At 44.1% G+C, this 20,609-nt stretch overlaps 1 protein-coding gene across 1 annotated transcript in view; it reads left to right on the top strand.

The window, feature by feature from the left end:
* The window catches only part of LOC144106567 (ATP-binding cassette sub-family C member 3-like), a 159,690-nt gene that overhangs the window by 51,307 nt on the left and 87,774 nt on the right, over positions 1–20,609 (top strand). Inside the window, exons 8-12 of the mRNA XM_077639412.1 lie at positions 8,889–9,020; positions 11,495–11,657; positions 11,790–12,047; positions 13,822–14,025; positions 16,297–16,443. Of these exons, the coding sequence (XP_077495538.1) occupies positions 8,889–9,020; positions 11,495–11,657; positions 11,790–12,047; positions 13,822–14,025; positions 16,297–16,443 (904 nt within the window). The remainder of the gene's footprint in view (positions 1–8,888; positions 9,021–11,494; positions 11,658–11,789; positions 12,048–13,821; positions 14,026–16,296; positions 16,444–20,609) is intronic.

The following is a 20,609-nucleotide window of genomic DNA, read 5'->3' as shown; positions in this document are numbered from 1 at the left end:
TGCAGAAACCCTTCTGCGACACTGGATAGCCGACTCGTCATGTAACCTGCTGCTATCAGCCGATGGTCGTGGGCATCAAAACGGCCTTCAACTTCTTGATTACAGAATCTCGTCAATGCGGCTCTCATTGCTGCTTTTGCTATTCCCTGCTTGATGATCTTGGAATCCGCAGATGTGTAGGGGAGCAGTCCCTTCTTGCTTCGTGGTTCGTACCGCCAGCATATGTGAGCGCCTCGAAAGTTTAGCGTCCCTTCTGTGTCTCTTGCTGCGCTGTTCCTGCCACAAGATCATGCGCCAACCAGCCCCACTTCTCACCTTGCTAACAGTATTGAACTCCGCAGCCAAAACTAGATATATTCAAGAAAACCGCCCATAAACTGAATACAGTCGACCTTTTCACGAGATGAGGGCCTATATATGCAAGCCACCAACGGTCCAAGGCATTTCACAGCAATTGATTCGTAATGGTGGTCCAGCGTGCTTAAGTTTTCACAGGACGAGATGAAGACACAACAGCACAGACCGCTCTGACCTGCTGTGTCTTCATCTCGTCCTGTGAAAAGTTAAGCTCACAGAACCGCCATGAACCACCTACTAGGCCCAGTTCTCGCCATTTTAGCAGTGATTCGTAATGGATGTGAACATGAGAAAAGTTCGGCAAAACTTCATACTCAAGGTTTTCTTTCGAATACAATGCAACGCCCAATCCTCTAGGGTTTTCTTGGAACATTTCTTCAAATTTGTACCCAGGACAGAATACAGCATCATTTTTAATTGCGACCCATGTTTCGTTGTTGGCTAGTAGATCAAATATACGATCAGGGAACCCACGGCCATCTGTAGTTCAAACTGTTTATTTTTAGGGATTCGTATATTGAGATAAAAAAACTGGCATCCTGTCATTTTCGTGAACACGAGAACTGCGCACAGCAAAATTTGAAGATAATGCATTGCAGCAAAGCGGACTAGTGTGTGGTGCCATGGAAAAAACGACAAATAAAACAGATGAGCATGACGCAGAAAAGCGGCGCTGGTTCAGATATTTCTTCCAAGTCAGCATCACATGCAATCCGTATTAGCGGTTCACCGTGGCACTTGCGCACAAAAGCTTTCCATTATTACGCCAAGCATATTCATGCTGCTTTTCTGCAGCACTTTTCCTCTCATCCACATCGGTTTTTTTGTTCTGCGCTTGCAAATTATAAAAAAAGTAGCTGTAGACTTACGTTATCTCATAACTTACTTTGCCATCGATTGGCCCTTCAGTACACGTAAATAAATCAGAACTGCCGGAGTTGTGGCACGTTTAGCAGGCCTATGAAGGCCTTCTTCGTCGTGATCATCCAACTGATCCAGCTCCAAGTTCTGTGCAATAGCATTGATTTTTCTGGAAAAGGTTTTCATTTTCGTCTTGAGTAAGTTCATGAACTTCCAAATTTTTCCTTCAACTGTATTGTTCCACACTGCTTATTTGTTGTCGCAGTTCCCCGACCTTCTGATGATTTCTCTCTGACTCAACCTTTCCAAGTCTTTTCTTAAAAGCAGCAATTTCAGTTAACTGGTGCTTCATTTTGGCTAGCACTTGATCGCACTGATCTGAAAGATGCTGGACAGATTTTTCCATACTTTCCACAGCTTCTTGGACATGGAAGAGGCCGTTCAGCTTCTGGTTGATATCCGGTAGTTCACATAGCTTTTCCTTGATTCCTATTAGCATTTTTTCAGCCAAAGGCTGCTCATTATGCGCCTGCTTTATTACTTTTTCGAAAACTCGTAAAGCTGAAATTACACGTTTTATACCTTCAGCTCTTTTTAGCAGTCTCTATCATTGCATTGTAGGCAGTTTTGGTCAGGACAGAACAGACGCCTGAATGATAGCCATACCCAACCTCTGAGCAGATAAGGCACTGGCGTTAATCTAGAACTAAGTGGTTGCACCCCATAAGAATGGGGTAAAGCGCAATGGCAGGTTCCCTCAGATCCTGAATGGCAGTTTACCGATATCCTCGAAAGACAAGTATACAACTGTTGTATCATACCGGTACTCACCTATGTGGCAGAAACGTGGAGACTAACGAAAAGTGTACAGCTTAAGTTACGCACAACGCAACGTGCCATGGAAGGAAAAATTGTAGTTGTGACATTAAGAGACCGGAAGCAGAGGGAGTGGGGGAGGGAACAAAACCAGAGGAATGATATCCTAATCAAAATTAAGAGGATGAAATGGGCTTGGGCAGGGCATGTAATGCGAAGGCAAAATAACAGCTTGTCTTTAAGGGCAACGGAGTACATTCCAGCATTCCAAAAGAAGGCAAGCATAGCCAGGTGCGGCAGAAAGTTAAGTGGGCGGATGAGATTGAGAAGTTTGCGCGGGCACATTGGGCGCAGCTGGCAAAGGACAGTTTTATTTGAACAGAGAGGGGAGAAGCGTTTGCTCAGAAGTAGGCATTGGCAGCCTGCTGCTGTACTTGATGATAACGAACGGCGAAGCTTTTCAGAGCGCGCAAACGGATCGGTCTCCACACCAAGACTTGCGAGGAGGAGAAAAAAAGTCATCCAAGCGCGAGAACATCAGTTTCGCTTGCCTGTGACCTACACCACTTCGCTATCGCCCTGTTTAAGTCTTGTGTTGTTTGATTCAGGTAATAAATAAAACATCTGCCATTGCAAACAAAACTCGGTGGCATCTGGCGTTCGTCACAAAAAGCGAGGAGCAGAAAAAAAAGGTCGTCCAGGCGAGAGAGCGTCAGTTTCGCTTGCCGGTGACTTACACCACTTCGCTGTGGTCCTATTTAAGTCTTGTATTGTTTGATGCCCGTAAATCTGCCTTTGACAACAACACAGGATGGCGTTATGCATTCGTAGCAAAAAGTGAGGACCACAGAAAAGATCGTTCAGGCGAGAGAACATCAATTTCGCTTGCCGGTGACTAACACCAGATCGCTATCGTCCTATTTAAGTATTGTCTTGTTTGATGCAGATAATAGAAAAAACACAAACATCTAATATTGACAATATTTGCCCCTTACAATCTTTAACCATGTCATTATAATTTTGTGCTAGTTAGAGAGACTGAAATGTGACAGGAAGATTTTTCTAAAACGTAAAATAGAAAATTTGTATGTAGCTAGGTTACGTGTGCACTGTTTCTGTAGTTCAACAAGACCTTTGACAGCGTGTATTTAAGTTTGCTGTTTGCTGCAAGAACCCATTAGGTTTTGAAACGTCATGGTTTCATCATTTTTTGCTAGCGTATTCTTTAAATTAAATTGAATTCCTTTCAAAGCCAGAGAGACCTATGTCAAATGTTTTCTTCTGCGTTCATGTTGGCCTTTCGTGGAGCTTCTCTTTTAAATTTTTACAGTGGAGAGCGCATTACGTTGCGATTGGTTTCGCCAGGATTTATTTCTGCTAATCTAAGCTGCCATTCCTCAAAGCTCTGTAGTCAGTACTTTTTTTAACATTTATGTCATATGCCTTGTCAGTGCTGAGTCTGTGGGCTTGTGTCGATACGCTGACTATACCGTCCTGTAGCCAAGTCGCCAAATTAATCAGGTGCGCTTTATTCTCTTCAAGCTGTAGCAACACTGCCTATCGACTGGTTCTAGTACTTTCAAGACTCAGTTTATTTTCTTCCTCAGACCGTAGAAAAAAGTCGACCTTAATCCGCGGCTTTTGTTGCATGGGCCTGATTGTTGTCAATCTCCACGTGAATCTCTGAATTTTGTAACCAGTGTAAAATGTATGGACCTATACTTTGAGAGTGGCCTTTCTTGGAAAGATCATGTTGACGAAGAAGGAGCGCCGACCAAAAAAAAACAAAAACAAAAACAGACGTTTCGGCTCCCGTACGGGAGCCTTGTTCACATTGAAATGAAGCAAGCAGCTCAGTGGCATTACATATGCTTGAAAAGAGGGCGCAGGGAGCGTGCGTAGATTGGGTTAAGATTTCCATCGTTGCGGTTGAGGGTGTGACTAGTAGTTTGGATGATTAATGATTCCAAGTGCAGGCGAGGGTATAGCTTCTTTTCCGTTGAAAGCACATGTGCCCGACCCCAGTCGATGTCATGGCCTGTAGATACTGCGTGCTCGGCGATAGCATTTGAATCCACTTTTTTGTTACGTACATCGTTACTATGTTCTTTTAGCCGCCTCTCGAAATTTCCGGTTTCGCCAATGTATGCGTAGTCACAGTCGGAACAAGAAACCTTGTACACTACGCCTGGATATTTTTCTTTGGGAAGGGGGTCTTTGACATTTACCAACGCATGGCGCAGTTTTCTTGTCGGAACGTGGGCGATATGAACACCAAAGGTGCGCATGATGCGTGCTAAAGCCTCGCTTAGTCCGGGAGCATAGGGCACGGCAGCACGTTTCAAATGTGACAGAGGAGTATCGCTTGCTGGGCGACATAACCGTTTTTCCACAGATTGCACAAATGAGGTCGGGTAGTTGTTGCTTCAAAGTTCTTGTCGTACAGTTTGAAAATCAATGGTCTGGTCTTCAAGGGAGCTGCAGATGCGTTGCGATCGTTTGAACAAGGACATAGCGACTGATTTCTTCTGTGTAGCAGGGTGAACCGAATTAAAGTTAAGGTATCTTCCGGTGTGGGTCGGTTTTCTATAAACGCTGAAACTGTGCTTACTGCTGTCCCGCCTTATCAATACATCCAGAAAGGGCAACGCACCATTCGCTTCTTCTTCGGTAGTGAAGTCTATTGCTCGTTCTATAGAATTCAAATGGTGCGAGAAGGCGGCTAAGTCAGAATTACGAATCAGGCAAAAGCAGTCGTCAACATATCTCAGGAAAATTCTAGGAGGTGATGCAAACGTTTCAAGGGCACGGCGCTCGACGGATTCCATACAGAGGTTAGCGACGGTCACTGATATAGAGGCACCCATTGGTGTACCCTGAAGTTGACGGTAAAAGCGTCCTTGGAAGACGAAATAAGTATTATCCAGGCAGAACTGCAGGAGTCTACGGAGATCCAGAACTTCAATGGGGGTTCGTTTAGGTAGAGACTTGTCAGCTTCTAGAGCAGCAGAGCAAACTTGTACGGCCAGGTCGACAGGAACGCATGTGAAAAGCGACTTGACGTCAAACGAGACCATGAGCTCGTCAGCGTCCGGTGCTATGTCGCTTACCTTCTTGATGAAATCAGTCGAGTTGCGAACGTGCGTTGAGCCAAGGCCGACAAGAGGGGAGAGGATACGATGGAGGTAGCTGGATAGACTGTGAAGAGGGGACCGACTGTAGTCTACGATGGGGCGCATGGGCATACTAGGTTTGTGCACCTTCGGTAGACCGTAGAGAGCAGGGGCTGAGCCGTTGGTGCACAGCAGAGTGAAGTAGAGTGGCTTGTAGGTCGGGGGAACGAAACGAAAGACGTCTGAAAGAAGTTTCTGCAAGTCGCGCTGAACTTTCGAGGTTGGGTCCTTGTCAAGACGGGAGTAGGTGCTTTCATCTTCCAGGAGGCTTTCCATTCTGCTTATGTAGTCAGTTCGGTTCAAGAGAACTGTGCTGTTTCCTTTATCAGCGGGGAGTATAGCGAGATCTTTGTTGTCTCGCAGGCTCTTCACGGCTTTTTGCTGTTCTGTGGTAAGAGGGGACAGGTGTTGTCCTGGGCGATACTTGGAGAGGACGCTGACTGCGCGAGTCCTTGCTTCATCGCGGCGCGACGCTTCCACCTGATTCACCGCGTTTTCCACAGCACACACAAGTTTTTTGGGGTAAGAGTAGGTCCAGTGTTGAAATTGAGGCCAAGGTTTACCGTCAACTTCAGGGCACACCAATGGGTGCCTCTATATCAGTGACCGTCGCTAACCTCTGTATGGAATCCGTCGAGCGCCGTGCCCTTGAAACGTTTGCATCACCTCCTAGAATTTTCCTGAGATATGTTGACGACTGCTTTTGCCTGATTCGTAATTCTGACTTAGCCGCCTTCTCGCACCATTTGAATTCTATAGAACGAGCAATAGACTTCACTACCGAAGAAGAAGCGAATGGTGCGTTGCCCTTTCTGGATGTATTGATAAGGCGGGACAGCAGTAAGCACAGTTTCAGCGTTTATAGAAAACCGACCCACACCGGAAGATACCTTAACTTTAATTCGGTTCACCCTGCTACACAGAAGAAATCAGTCGCTATGTCCTTGTTCAAACGATCGCAACGCATCTGCAGCTCCCTTGAAGACCAGACCATTGATTTTCAAACTGTACGACAAGAACTCTCAAGCAACAACTACCCGACCTCATTTGTGCAATCTGTGGAAAAACAGTTATGTCGCCCAGCAAGCGATACTCCTCTGTCACCCTTGAAACGTGCTGCCGTGCCCTATGCTCCCGGACTAAGCGAGGCTTTAGCACGCATCATGCGCACCTTTGGTGTTCATATCGCCCACGTTCCGACAAGAAAACTGCGCCATGCGTTGGTAAATGTCAAAGACCCCCTTCCCAAAGAAAAATATCCAGGCGTAGTGTACAAAGTTCCTTGTTCCGACTGTGACTACGCATACATTGGCGAAACCGGAAATTTCGAGAGGCGGCTAAAAGTACATGGTAACGATGTACGTAACAAAAAAGTGGATTCAAATGCTCTCGCCGAGCACGCCGTATCTACAGGCCATGACATCGACTGGGGTCGGGCACACGTGCTTTCAACGGAAAAGAAGCTATACCCTCGCCTGCACTTGGAATCATTAATCATCCAAACTACTAGTCACACCCTCAACCGCAACGATGGAAATCTTAACCTAATCTACGCACGCTCCCTGCGCCCTCTTTTCAAGCATATGTAATGCCACTGAGCCGCTTGCTTCATTTCAATGTGAACAAGGATCCCCTACGGGAGCCGAAACGTCTGTTTTTGTTTTTGTTTTCTTTGGTCGGCGCTCCTTCTTCTTCGTCAACATGTTTTTCCCCGACCAGACGAGTTTTCGTCGAACTCTCGACTTGGAAAGATCATATGTAATGTTTGTATCAGGCTCTGAGCAAACTGATGTGTACTCCACTATACTAGGCTCTACTTGTCGCTTTAAGTCCGAAAATAAATGTAAATGTTCTTGGTAGTAGTATATTGCAACATGGTAGAAAGGTTAACGACCACATTTCAGTTTTCAGAAAAAATTGGAATATCTGTATCGTACGTTCGGGGCAAAAGAAGTTTGGCTATAATTTAGGTCTTGATTGTAATTTCAGTGTTGTCAAGATATTTCATTTGCTAGACTTTTGCCACCTTTCGATTGAAAATATTGTCTTAAAATAACTTTGGTTTACTAACTACAGGACACCGTATGTTTCCACACGGTCTCTTGTATCAAAGGAATCTTAATTCACACCCCGACAGTCCACAGGAGATGGAAAGGGAGATATTGCTACGTCCCACTTTAATTTATTAGGTTATCTTCAAGTGTCCTACGTGCAAAAACTAAAAATAAACTAGAGAGGTATGCAGTGGTAAAAAATAGGCTGATTCTTTTTGCACAATGCTTAACTCTAAAATATAAAGTGTTAGTGTTTAGATTTCAGAATTATCTTGCATACTTTACAATGTCATCGGTATTCATGAGTGCAAAGCGAATTACACTCACTTGTAATTCTAGTTTGTTAATTTGACAAGGTTGTTGGAAGAGACTGTATTACTGTATCCCCGTTGCTTTGACACTGGGGAGTGCCGTATGACTTCTAGGTTCTCTAATGCACGTTTATCTCAGAGTAGCTTAGCTTGGTACTGAACATATTTGTTTTCTGTGTTTTCATGGGATGCTTTATGTGATGTGATCATATGAACATATGTGATGTTTTGCCATGCTTGTTATATTCAGTCATGTCTTGTGCACATTGCTACAAAGAAGCAACAACGAAGTGGGGATTGGGCTGGGCGGAGCGCTCGCGCTAGGCCCGCGGGCCATTAAAGCACATCTCATTCTGTCATCGTGAAGACCAGTTCATTCACTTACCACCACGTAGCATCTCCGGGTCGGGGGAGGGGGGGGGGTACCTTTACTCTTAATGCTTGCCATAGAGCCACGCTGCTTCTCGCCTTGGTCGTCGCTCGCCGCTTGGAGGGCGCCCAGACTCCGCTGCCCAGCACACCCCAGCTCGACGTGATCGGGTGCAACCAGCCACTCTCCTCTTCCCCATCCATAGCCAAAGCCATAAGACAAAATTCCTGATCTTCAAGACAACCACACGAACCGAGTCAGCAGCCCTGGCCAAGCCGTCCGGCGCGTCCGTGGTGCTCGCCCTCCGGACCACGGCGACCATGGAACCGGAAGCTCCGAGACAGGCGTCCTTCATATCAGCTCAATCGTCGAGGCGGCAGTCTTTATATCCTCTATCTTTTTCTGACAGTGCTCATTGTCACCTTATCGTTCAGAATATAAGTCTTCGATAGAGAAGATTGCTCGGTGGCCCCAAATTGTGCTACGAAGACGACAACAACAAAGCAGGCAGTGCGCGAAGCCGGGCGCTCGCGCTGCTCGCCGGCCATTAAACCACATCTCTTTTAGTCATCATGCTGTCCAGTTATTTCGCTTGCCACCGCGTAACGATATCTACGCGCAGTTCCGCTGCCTGTCGGGGTGTGCCGCTCGAGCCCGATGAGGCTTTGTCAGGCCGGTAATTTGTACACATTTATTCTATTTGGCGCAATAAAGTACTATTAATCCTCCCCGTGGGTAACACTGCCAGCTTTTCACCGTTGTGTTACTAGTTGGCGCAACCATAAACAAAGGACACCGCAAATTCCTGGCGCACGCGCCACCTTGCATGACGGCACAAACAGGGCGCTTCAAGTAAATGCGCTCACAAAATCGTGGCCCACTCGCCAACGTATTCACCTCCGCAATAAAGGCAAATAATCGGCAGTGAATTTTTTCTTCCTTCTAGTAAAAGTCGGCATGGACGCATGGTTACTCTTATGAGCATGGCTTTCAAAGTGTTGTGGGTGGATGCCCTGCGCCTTGCATTGTGCTTGGTGGCCTACTACGCGTCCATTTTCGCAAGAATCCCTGCTCTGGAGTAAGTAATATTTATTTTCCTTTCATAACGTGCCGTGTCATTTGGAACAGAACTAATTTAAGTAATTATGGAAATAATGGCACTTCGCATACTAAGTTCTTTGGTCATGAACTTGCTTTCATCTTCGGCTTGTATATTTTTTCAATTCGTTAAAGCCACCACAGCCTATTCAATCGGTGTAGCGTCGCTTACGAAATGTCGTTTGCTTATTATTTCTATCTGATAGCGTTATCCTTTTTACCGTGTTTAATGGGGGATGAATAAATATATAAATAGATGCACCTGCAGGTGTACTTTTCTCCCGCAATGAATTGATGTCCCTAGGCATCAGATTTTTGTCATCCTGATGGTCAAAGAAGGGAGCGCATGATAGCTGTAGCAGTCAGGTGGCATTCTGCCGTTCATGCAGTTGTCCAGTTGCGCTGCACTGGTTTTACGGATTGCACGCGGTTTGTGCTAAAATTTGGTAGGTTGACCTATATGACTCCGCTACCTAAGCGCAGTTATACGGCTGCAAACGAAAGTGACATAGCTACCACAGAAGCTTCGTAGTTGAAGAAAAATTCTTCCTGCTCCGGGGTTCGAACTCAGAACCACCGCTTCACCAGAGCAGTCGCTCTAATAACTGAGCTAACTGGTACGGCCAGGGTATGGTAGGGCGAGAATGAAAAGATCATTAACTCGAAGTGAGAGTACTGTTGGACAAATATTTAAAAGAATGCCCCAATGGGAGTAGATTTGTAATAAGGGAGTAATTATTCATTGGCATTCTTGCAGGTGCAGCCATGCGGCTGCAAAAGAAAGCTAAAGGAAATCTTTCCTCTGTAGCCTCACGGCTGCAATAGGGTGGGTGCTAATCAGCAATTACTCCCTTGCCCTTGAGGTGCATGTTTTCAGTGCATCGTGATAGCTGAACAAATGTTTATTTCTAGAAGCCTGGGGCTCGATCTGTGGACTCCCGCTCCACTCGGACAATTGCTCGTCTAATTTTTGAAGCTGTGAAAGCGAGCATAAATGTCAGGACGAGGAGAAATTGATCAACTCTTGGGGTTTCCTATGGTAGTTGAGCACGAGGTGAATTTTTTACAGAAGGTGCGGACGCATATATACCTAACGAACATTTAGGAACAATACGGCAGGCATGTGGACGATCGCATGTGGGCGTTAACTGTGTTTTTTTTTACTTCATTAAATTCACTGATTCAGGCCTGAAAATCCGCAGACAGTCTACCGTGGCTAAACGCGGAATACCGTTCGGCAGTACTAGTTAGGGTGGGCACATAGGTCCTTAGATGGTAGCGAAATTTGACCTAAAGGCCTTTACCATAAATACCTTCTACCTAAAGGCCTTAACCAGAAAGGCAGTTACCATAAAGGCTTCACCCTAAGAGACTTTACTCTAGAGGCCACTGGATGGCCTAGGTAAAGGCCTAAAAGCCTTCATCCAGGTGAAGGCCAGCCAGCTGCACATACCTTGCACGTTGCCTACACCCCGGTGGGCAGGTGCGACGCCTGCCGGAAAGTAGGCTTCAGGGATGTACGTAACTACGCCCCGGAAGCCTGCTTTATGGTATGGTATGTACGTACGTACCTAGTCGTATGTAGGTACAGCGTTTGCCAAAAGTAACCAGCCTGAATTGTTTGCTTCTAATTTCAATAGTGCAGCCCTTACGGCTTCTTTAAAGGTCAGAAAGATCTCGGAAGGTAAAGAAAAGGGTTTTCTTTACAATGCAGATATTTAGAGCTTGAGGGCTGGCATAAGAGCTTCAAACTAGTACAAACTATGACACGCAACACGTATACTACCAATTCCCCCTATTTTTAAATAACCTAGGAAACGCGATTGATTTCAGGGCACGTATTTCAATGAAGTCACTAGAAAAATTCCTTCTGGGTAGTGAAAGAACGAATACTTAACTTTACAATTTCTCCTTATGTTGCTTTGATAGAATACAATAATTTATCATTCTGTTTGAGCGTGTGCTATGTGTATCAGAAGTAATTTGTACCTTTTTTAGTATTTTTACAGTTTCATGTTGTGTTCAGTTTCATCGTTTGCTGTCTGTACAAGATGTATGGTATATGCTTGCAAGTATTGTGTGAAATTGTATCTTGTCTGCTGTTACTGCTTGATAGGGTAGGAACCCCTTTCAGGCTAGTTCTTTTGCTCCTGCTTTATTGCGAGTTTGTTACCTCTATAACAAAGCAATGAATAAAAGTCAATATATGACTGAGAAGTGAACCGTCCACCTGGTTACTTTTGGCAAAGACTGTACGTAGCACGCACGTATGTAATCTCGAAATTGGAAAATGCGCCTTGTGGATATACCGCTCTAAATATTTACCTAAAAGAGGTTCTAGTTTCGAACTTATGACCATTTAACAATCCTTCGAGAAGCGTTTTTATGACGTTGAAAAGAAGGGGACGAAAAACGTTCTAATAAAAAACCTTTTTCTTTTATCTCGTGTTGTAGGCTACTGCTAAACAGCTGCAGCGAAGCCAGCATGACGGTGGCAGTCCTCCTGTTTGCAGCCACGGCAACGTGTGAACTTTTGCTGTCATGCTACTTCGGTGACCTGGTGAACTCGTTCGGCAGCAGAATCCGTTCCCTGCTTCAGGGAGTTGTCTTTCAAAAGGTAGTAATGCTTTTTGTAGTCTGCGTGATTGAATAGTTTATTATCAGAAAGGGTGCAACTTGTTCAGTTTGCAGTCTGCCCACATGGCCATCATTAAGCGCATGCATACGTTTAACAATGCTGCTGTTCCAGGTCACGACGATGTCGGCCCTCACCAGGGCGCGCTACACGGCGGCACAGATAACTTCGCTGTTAAGCGTGGACTGCTGGCAGGTAGCCTACAGCTCCTTCGCTATTCCCGTGCCCCTTTTCGGAGCCATCTTTCTCCCATTCGTCTTTTGGATGCTCGGTGTACGCGCCGGCCTGAAACCAACGCTCTGCTGCGTCGCTTGGACAGTTGTGGTCCTGAGCCTCCCTGTTCTCTGCACTTTCTATCAAAACCGGACCTGGGTGAGCCCTGCCAGTGACATTTATTAAAACTTTTCAAAAGTATGCTTACAGCAAGTCAGAATTTTTTTTTTGAAACACGTTATTCGATGTTTTCTTCATGGTTCTAAATTTTTCTGCGCAAGAATGAACTCAAGAAAATGTCTAATTTAGGTTTTTCTGATCGTGAAATGAAAGAAAGAATAATAAATGAAAGCCTTTGTGCGTACCTTTAGACGAATACTAAAAATATTTCTCTTTTTTTTTTTGAACGGAAAGTATAATATGATTTTAGGGCTCAGCAATACAGTTGGGTAGTATTTTTCTATGGAATCAAAATATTGAGCTTTTTACAAGTTGGAATCAAATGTTTAAATTCTATTGCTGGTCAAGTTCCAACTGCAAATCTACCATGTATGAAATTCCGAAGAGGAGTTTTTCTTTGAAAGAAAAATGAAAAATCTGCAGGCTAGTCGGTACATCAATTTATTGTGTAACATATATATAAAAACGTGACTGCAAAATCGAATGACACACCGATCACTATCTATGGTATTACTAATTACGGTAACTAGCATAAGGATAATAGCTCAGTGAAAAGAAAGTGCTAACGTAAAACCAGGATAACATACTACTATTAACTCCACCTGTCACTATACAAGACAATTTTTTTGTCGTGAAAGGCAGAAGCGTGGTGCTCGCATGTACGGGACCTGTCTTGACTACCACATATAGAAACCACACTGATCATGAACGCGCTGCTGATTCTGCCTCCGAAGAGTCTTGCTCTGCTCAAATTTTGGGGCGAATGCAGATTTTGGCGCATCCATATCCAATGTGCTTCCTGAAACTGACGGCAGTGAAGCGGCATATTCTGACAGGCGATCAAAGACGGCGCAGCCTGTTTGTCTCACATACGATCACTTTTGTTGGACAACTTTTTAAAGTCGTTGTTGTGAACAGTTTAGTCCTCAACAGTTTTGACACGTTCTGAGGGCACTGACCAAGAACCGAAGCGCAAGCCCTCCTAGACTTGAAATCCAGCGCTAGGCTGCTCTCGCGTAAAAACGGTGTCTGTATGGTGCGCCACGGTTAACACATTTCTAAGCGGGCCGTTTACGCAGCGCGTCCTCCATTTCACTGGCTACCATAGTAAAGTCGCAAATGCGGAAATGATGGGGCAACAATGAAATTTTATTGGTTCCGTCTCCGATGCCGCTGGTTTGGCAGTTAATTTTTTCATAAACTGTACGAGATTCCAGCAATTATTGTGCTCGCCCCTGTCAAGATCGCGTCCACGCCCAGTGTTTAATCGCAATGGTTATTTGGCGTGGATGCAGTTTTGTATCGCTTTTTGTGCAATCTGCCACCTTGGTATGGACAAATAGTTATATGACGGCTGCTAGTATAAAAAAAATTCTGTGTAAACTCAATAAATGCACGCTCACTCTCCTAGTGCGTAGTGGGGGCTAAATAGTTGCCGTTGGGAAATGACTGAAATTTGTTTCTTAAGTGTCTACAACATGAATTAGGTTTTCTAAATATACACACTTAAGGGCTAATACTGAAGCGTTACTGTTTTTTTTTTGTACTTCATTATAGCTTTCGGTGCATTAGCGACTTGCTGACGACTAACAAAATTAAACCTCGAACTAGTGTTTTTAGAGTATAGCGGAGCTGTATTACGTAATACTATCTGTAGATAGCTAATCTCACACAGAATTTAAATACCAGTAAGAATGAATGCGAAAAATGAGGTGCTTGCAGGCGTATGTTCACCAAAGGCGTATGCTTACAGAAAAATACAACTCGGGCCCGCGACGAACGCCTCAAGGCTACTACAGATTTCTTGTCCACGATACGCGTAGTCAAGATGTACGCTTGGGAAGACGCCCTGCAGGAGAACGTCCGTCGGTTTAGAGACATCGAGATCAAATGGCTCTTCCATGTGAACCTGCTCGACGCCGTTTTGGAATGCGTCTACTCGTCCACAAGCTCAGTGGTGCGTCACATACACTTTAACAAATATGAAATCTCCTGTTTATTTAAAAGGGTCACAATTAAGATGGGAAATATTTTTTAACTTTCACTTTCAACTCAAATATATTTCATCCATAGCATAATTCATAATAATGATTTCTCATTCATCAAAATCACAATATAGAAAATATATTGATTCCCTGATACTATAGTCGGTATTGGTGACTGTTTTCCTCGTATGTATGACACAGCGAGCCCCTCATTTTCGTACTGTGCTTTGATTAATGCATTGACGTAGATTAAGAGTAGCGATGCAAGTTGCCCTTCAGTTTTTCTTCTTGCCCAACGCGACAAACTGAGCCACAGAGTTGCCGCTCTCATGTAAACGCTTCATTTTTGCTATTTATTCTGATGTCAATGCATATTACCCTAAACATATGTATACACGGCAGTTTATTTGCGATTTCATTTATTTTACCAGCCGGAACCTAGTTCTGAGCTTCCTCAGATATGATTTTGCCCCACCTGTCTGATCTTATGGCGCCTTGGATCCAAATGCACAGAATTACGAAAACTCTTGCAATGCTGTTACGAATATTTTCAGTAAATAATGTAACTGTAGATTTTAATGAGAAGATGGCGGAGATATTCTGAGGGTGACGAAATAATGGGCAGTCTAAAGGTGTCTACTACCGTCGTGTCCTGGCTTTAACTGAACCCATCCTTGATAAATTATTACGCATAATGCACCACTTTACTTCTCTTTACCAATGCACGGTTTATTTCAGAGGTTCCTGCCTGGCTCTGAGCTCTGTGTATTATACTCAGTTGCTCGTATGGAACCGAGAAGGAACCATTACGCCGCACTGCAGTGAAGTTCAATACACGTTTCTTTCACATCAATCAGCTTTAGTGCATTTCCACTGATGTTCCATTAGCTTAATATTATTGATAGCGCCGATCCTATCACATTTTTTTGCTCAAAATGAACCGCTAAAATTACCTTTGACAAAAATTAACAAGAAATGAGAGCAAGATGCTGCTTCAAAAGCAGCCAAAATTATTGCATCGGGGATACTTTGTTTGACACCCAGACTGCTATGAGCCGGTTTTGTATAATTGTCGAAGAGTTACTTCAACAGTCAAAGTTAGTTTGCTTGTGCTTATAAACAAAAATATTTGATATTTCGTTTTCATGAGCCCTTTAACGCCGAAAAATTATGAACGAGTCAAAGAAAAATATACCAATTTTCACTACATGCTAGCCAATGTGCCCAAGTTCAAACGCAAATATCAAAATTTTATTAGCGCTGTAATATTTGAAAACATCTGCGTTGGTAATTAGGAACAGTGATCGTTTGGCCGATTTTGGGCACTAACTTCTTATATGTAAAAACAGCAAAAATGGTTATGAATAAACTGGGGGCTCAGAAAAAAGCAAAAGATTTTTATCCAGCAAATTTATTGTTATTTTTATGCATTATTTGACCGAAAATGAGAGCTGAGGATTTATTGGACGCTAGCTGGAAGTCACACATTCGCGTCCAATTTTTTGACAAAGCTTGCAAGCAAGAACGCGAAAGGTTTTGGCCGGAAAGCGCTGGCTACTAAAAAAATGACGTCAACAAGCACCATGCAGAGATAATTAGTATCTAGGATGCAGATGTTATGTGGTCAATTCTCAACACTTAGTAGTAAAGAGCTAATTTTGGCCGAAAGCTGGAAATATCCTAAAAGCTTGCGGTAAGGTGTCTTCGCCGAATCGCTTAGCGTGGAATAGTGGCTCCCACCATCGTAACAATATAATAAATTTTGCGCCGCAATGTTTTAACCATTCACGCTGCCGTAGTGATCAGAAGGAGCCCTATGCTAACCATTTTTTGAATTTGCGATACCACTTCTATTCAAGAAAAATGCTAGCTCCTTCGGACTTTCATTCCTCATTGCACACCCGTGAATTCAACACGAGGTGCAGACAACCAAATTGCACGGCCGTCACTAATGTGTGTTCTGTCTTGCGCGTTTCCTTCACTTTGGAGCGCATTAGTAACCAAATGACAGCGAATACCCAACCTGCTTTTTAAACACTCTGCTTCGGCTGCTTTTTCCGAGCACCTTCAGCAGTACAATTTGCAATTCTCAAGCCAAACTGGCCCTGTCTTTCACTATCCTGTTGAGTGAGTGCCTCCATAGCAGAATTTAAAAAAGGCTCCCTGGGATTATTAAGTGAGTGCCGGTTTTATGCTCAAGGTTGTTTAGTACAGACTACCCTGTTGCCACCATGGTTTTGCAGCTCACGATCATCTTGTTCTCCACACTGGCTGTCCTAGAGCCTGGCGTTATCCTGACTCCTTCTCTGACCTTCACCTGCGTGTCGCTTCTCTACATGACAGACCTCACCATGAACGGCTGTGGACAGGCTCTCAGAGGTTTCACACAAGTATGTCTCTATACTGCCTTTAAAATCAACATAATTTGCGAGGCTGTCTTATTACCATACTTTTGCTACGAAACGGAAGCGAACTTTGCACTAGTGCAGAGAGCTGTAAATGAAATTCTGCATTCAGAGTATTCCGGAGCCCTCCACAACGGCACCTCTTTCTTCCTTTCTTCTCTTAGCCCCTCCTTTAACCCTTCCCTTACGGCGCGGTTCATGTGTCGGCCGATATGTGAGACAGATACTGCGCCATTTCCTTTCCCCATAAAGCAATTTTCAGTTTTCATTTTTTCAGAGTATGAAAAATAACAGGCTAAAATTATTTCTCTAAAAAAAAAATACGGCACTATCCACATATGAACCGCTTTATAACGTGGCCTGATTTTGTTGTGCTCCGAGTCTCTCATCCCTAGACAACCCCTCTAGCTGTAAAAAGAGCAAACATTGTGCTGAGAGAAAAAAAACGCAATATAAGCAACATATAGGTGGTTAATATTTACTCGGCATTTTGTGATTGCTGCTCTATAGCATAAGGCTTTAAGTACTACTTGTATCAGATTAAGGTATACAGCAAGGCCCAGGCGTGCTCCTGCCATCGGTGATTATTTTGACTGACCTAGGCTTAACATAGCACCACTAGCTAACCCCTCATCGGAAGAGTTGTGGCACAGAAACACTGGACTGCGCTTTCTCCGGATTAGTGGCTATTGACCATCATATATGTGCCGTGACGAGACCTTCATGATTTAGCTAACATATTCTCTGCAATTTTATTTTGCGTTTAGGGATCGTTCTGAGAAAAAGTTCATGAAATGCGGAGGCAAACTTCGGCAATGCCGTATGAGGCTAAGTTCTGGCGCGTGAAGTGGTCAGGAATCATCGATAGCTCAAAATAAAAGACCGCTTCTGCATCTTACTCGTCAAAACAAATAATAGCGCATCGTTTAGTGGACACTGCACGTTTTTCGCATAGAAGTTCAGACCTAAGATCCTATAATAAGGTTCGCCTCCATATCTCGTGCATTCTGTATAAGGAAAGGCTGCTGTGTGGAAATTTCGACCACCTTTGGTTCTTCTACCTGCACTGACATTGCATTGTGCACGGGCCTCTTGAATTTCGCCTCCATCAAAATTCGACCGCTGTGGCCGGGATCGAGCCGGCGTCTTTCGGGCCAGCAGCCGAGCGTCATAACCACTCAGCTACCGTGGCGGTGAGTGCTATGAGTGCGTCAGGAAAGATCACTGGCATAACGTTACGCCAGAAGTATTTTATAGGATGGTACAAGTTCAACAGCAGAGTTGAGAATAGTGTAGTTAAATACGAGAGGCCGGTGGCGAGAGTAAAAAGAAGAGAAGTTTGCATTTTTCAGCATTTAGTGTCATGAGCAGTTGGTCGGACCATTGATAAAGGTGATTAAGATCATCTCGAAGAGCTGCTTGGCGAGTTACGTTAGTCAATGTCCGACAGAGGCGAGCATGCGAACTTAACATGTTTGTAGCGTTGGTAAAAATTAAAGTGCATTAGAAACAGCAGCGAACCAAGGCCAGAGACTTGCGGGACGCCTGATGTTGCAGTCAAGGAGGTAGAATTTTCGTTAACAAAAATAAACTGGGAAAGGTTTGTTAAAAATTCCTTGATTCATGCGAGCACAATAGGGCGTTTTTTTAGTAGTAAACGTACTTGAGGTATGGATGTCCAAGGATTTGCATCGTAAAAAAACAGCATCAGTTTGGACATTACGATCAATATTAGTATGCAGACCATGAACGAAAACAGCGAGCTTCGTTTCGCAACACAATTTCACGGGAGACCTAAGCTCCGCCCGAAGTGTATGACGCGATAGCGTAATTGGTTGATGAATGCCGACAGATGCGGAATTCATAATTCTCGACTTTGCATTCATAGACCCCATAGGAGTCGTCATACCACTCTTGGCACATTAGTGCAGAGGCTAAGCAATCTGTCACTGTTCTGCGATTTCAGCTGCTTTCACCAATGGCGCTTGTGCGACCCAGGTTCCTCTTCCCGAGCGACCAATCCTTGACATAGCTGCCACCTGCCATTGTGGTTAGTTTGCTCACAATACGGCGGGCAGGTTCTGATGACACAACGAGGTGACGGGACTTAGGTGGCCCCTCTGGTCGCTTCTCTGAGGATTTTTCTCTCACAGCGCCGACGACGCTGGATTTTCTACATAACGGGACGTTTAACCAAAGTCCTTGTGGAAACCATGCTGTGAAGGTTGAACAAGACATGTTAGCATCCAAATGTTCATGACTTGGGAGTAAATGATTTGTTATATGATTTTACACGGGACGCTTGTTAAAGAAATGGGGCGGTAGTTAAGGAGAGATTTCTTGTCATCTGATTGGTACGCTCAAACTACCTTCCCCACTTTCCAGTCATCCAGTAGGCTTCATGTTGTAAGTAATTGCGTGAACAATGATGAAAACTATTCAACCTTGATGTGCTTATTGTTCTTTAAAACTTTGGAATTAATTTCGTTGGTGCCACCTGGTCACGACAGCGTCATATTTTCTATTAGAGTGAAAGTACCATAACAGGAGAACAACATATAGGATAAAGCGGAAGTACAGTGGTCGGAGGTGAAGAACTGGACGCGCTAGCTTGATTAGTGAAAACGGATGAAAACGCAACAATAAAAATTTCAGCGCAATCTATGCCACTGGTCTCTAGTAAACGCATTAATGTTCGTCGGTGTAATTATTTACACAATTTGGGGAAGGGGCGCCTTTGGTAAATATTTCGGGTAATTCAAGACTAAATGGAAGAATGGCGCAGCCTCAAGTAACCAGGACATAAGGAGAGACCACACACACACAAGAGTCATAGTCGCTTGAAGGCAGTGCCTGAAGAATCTAGCCTGCCTCCGCCATTCGGAATGCAACATCTTGCATATCCATGCACCATGGCTTAACGAAGGTAACGGTAAAAGGCCCCCGAAAATAGCCTTGACAAACGGAAGTAGAACCTTAGAGCGGATACAGAATCAAAGAGCGCGCGCTTGACCTCCTTGTGCTTGTCCTCGTTACCTGATGCTGCGCCAATCTTCCCTTAGACATGTCTCACCAACTTTCCCAATCCTATACGCATCAAGATTAAAGAATGACTGTTAGCGCTACGGGCAGAAATATAGTATGCGTCCACGGCGGCATAACGCCTGTTCCAAGCGCCAGTGTTTGGATTTTGTTTTGCTGCTCGAAAAAGTTTTTTTTTTTTTGTAACAATTTCAGCCTGTTCGTGAAACACGGCTGTTGGTGATTGCCGCGGATGGTCATCTGAGGAACATACTTTTTAGCTAGCTACGTGGTCCCGTTAGTAAACAGCAGCCAATTATAACTCACAGAAAGGCAGTGTAGTTTAGACAGAAACTGAGGCAGGAACACTTGGACGTCATTTTTAACTGTATATTAATTGCCTCGATAGTAAAGTCTAATAGTTTTGAAACTGTAAAACTGCACGAAAAATATGCGGTCCTTAAATTCACGTCATTTTATTATGAATAATAAGCTTCCGCGATCGATCGTTAGTACTAGATCTAGAGTGTTTGAAACACCGCGAGCCACACGTTTTTCTTGGGACACTAAGTGATGTAGGTTAAAGAGCTTGAGGCTGTTTCAAGCTGCAGGTGGGGTTAGCCTTGCGGATTCTGCCGAAATTGTTCCACCGTAGCTACACTTCAACGCTAAATAAGGTATCACAAATCAGTCACATACCGTAGACCCGATTGATCTACGTGGTCCAAACACATCACTAATAACAGCCAATAGTCAACTCCTACTGTCCACATATGGAGTCCTGGAGGAAATTTAAAAGAAGGCATGAAGCCTCCTTTCTGCATGACTGTTTTCGGTGCGGGTAGACAATATTTTGAAGCGAACAAAGCCCTGTTTTCTCAGGCAAAAATTTTGAAAATTGGACAATTGTAAGTCACTGTTATGAAAATATGGAGGGTAAGTGTCCATTATTCTAATATGTAGCAAAATCCTTTTTTTAAATTGTTTGCAACGACCGCATCTAACAGTTAAAACTGCAATAAAAAACCCATGAGGAACGCTTTTGGCGTTAGCAATAACGCTAAGAGATAAAAAAAAATACAAGACAGCGGTCGGGTGATCTGCGGATATATTTATTGTTATAGCGAAAT

The sequence above is a fragment of the Amblyomma americanum genome, chromosome 10 (genome assembly GCF_052857255.1).
Source record: "Amblyomma americanum isolate KBUSLIRL-KWMA chromosome 10, ASM5285725v1, whole genome shotgun sequence".
In the NCBI taxonomy this organism is placed as follows: Eukaryota; Metazoa; Arthropoda; class Arachnida; order Ixodida; family Ixodidae; genus Amblyomma; species Amblyomma americanum.
Note: the sequence above shows the minus strand (reverse complement) of the source record. Positions and strands in the feature narration are given on the sequence as shown.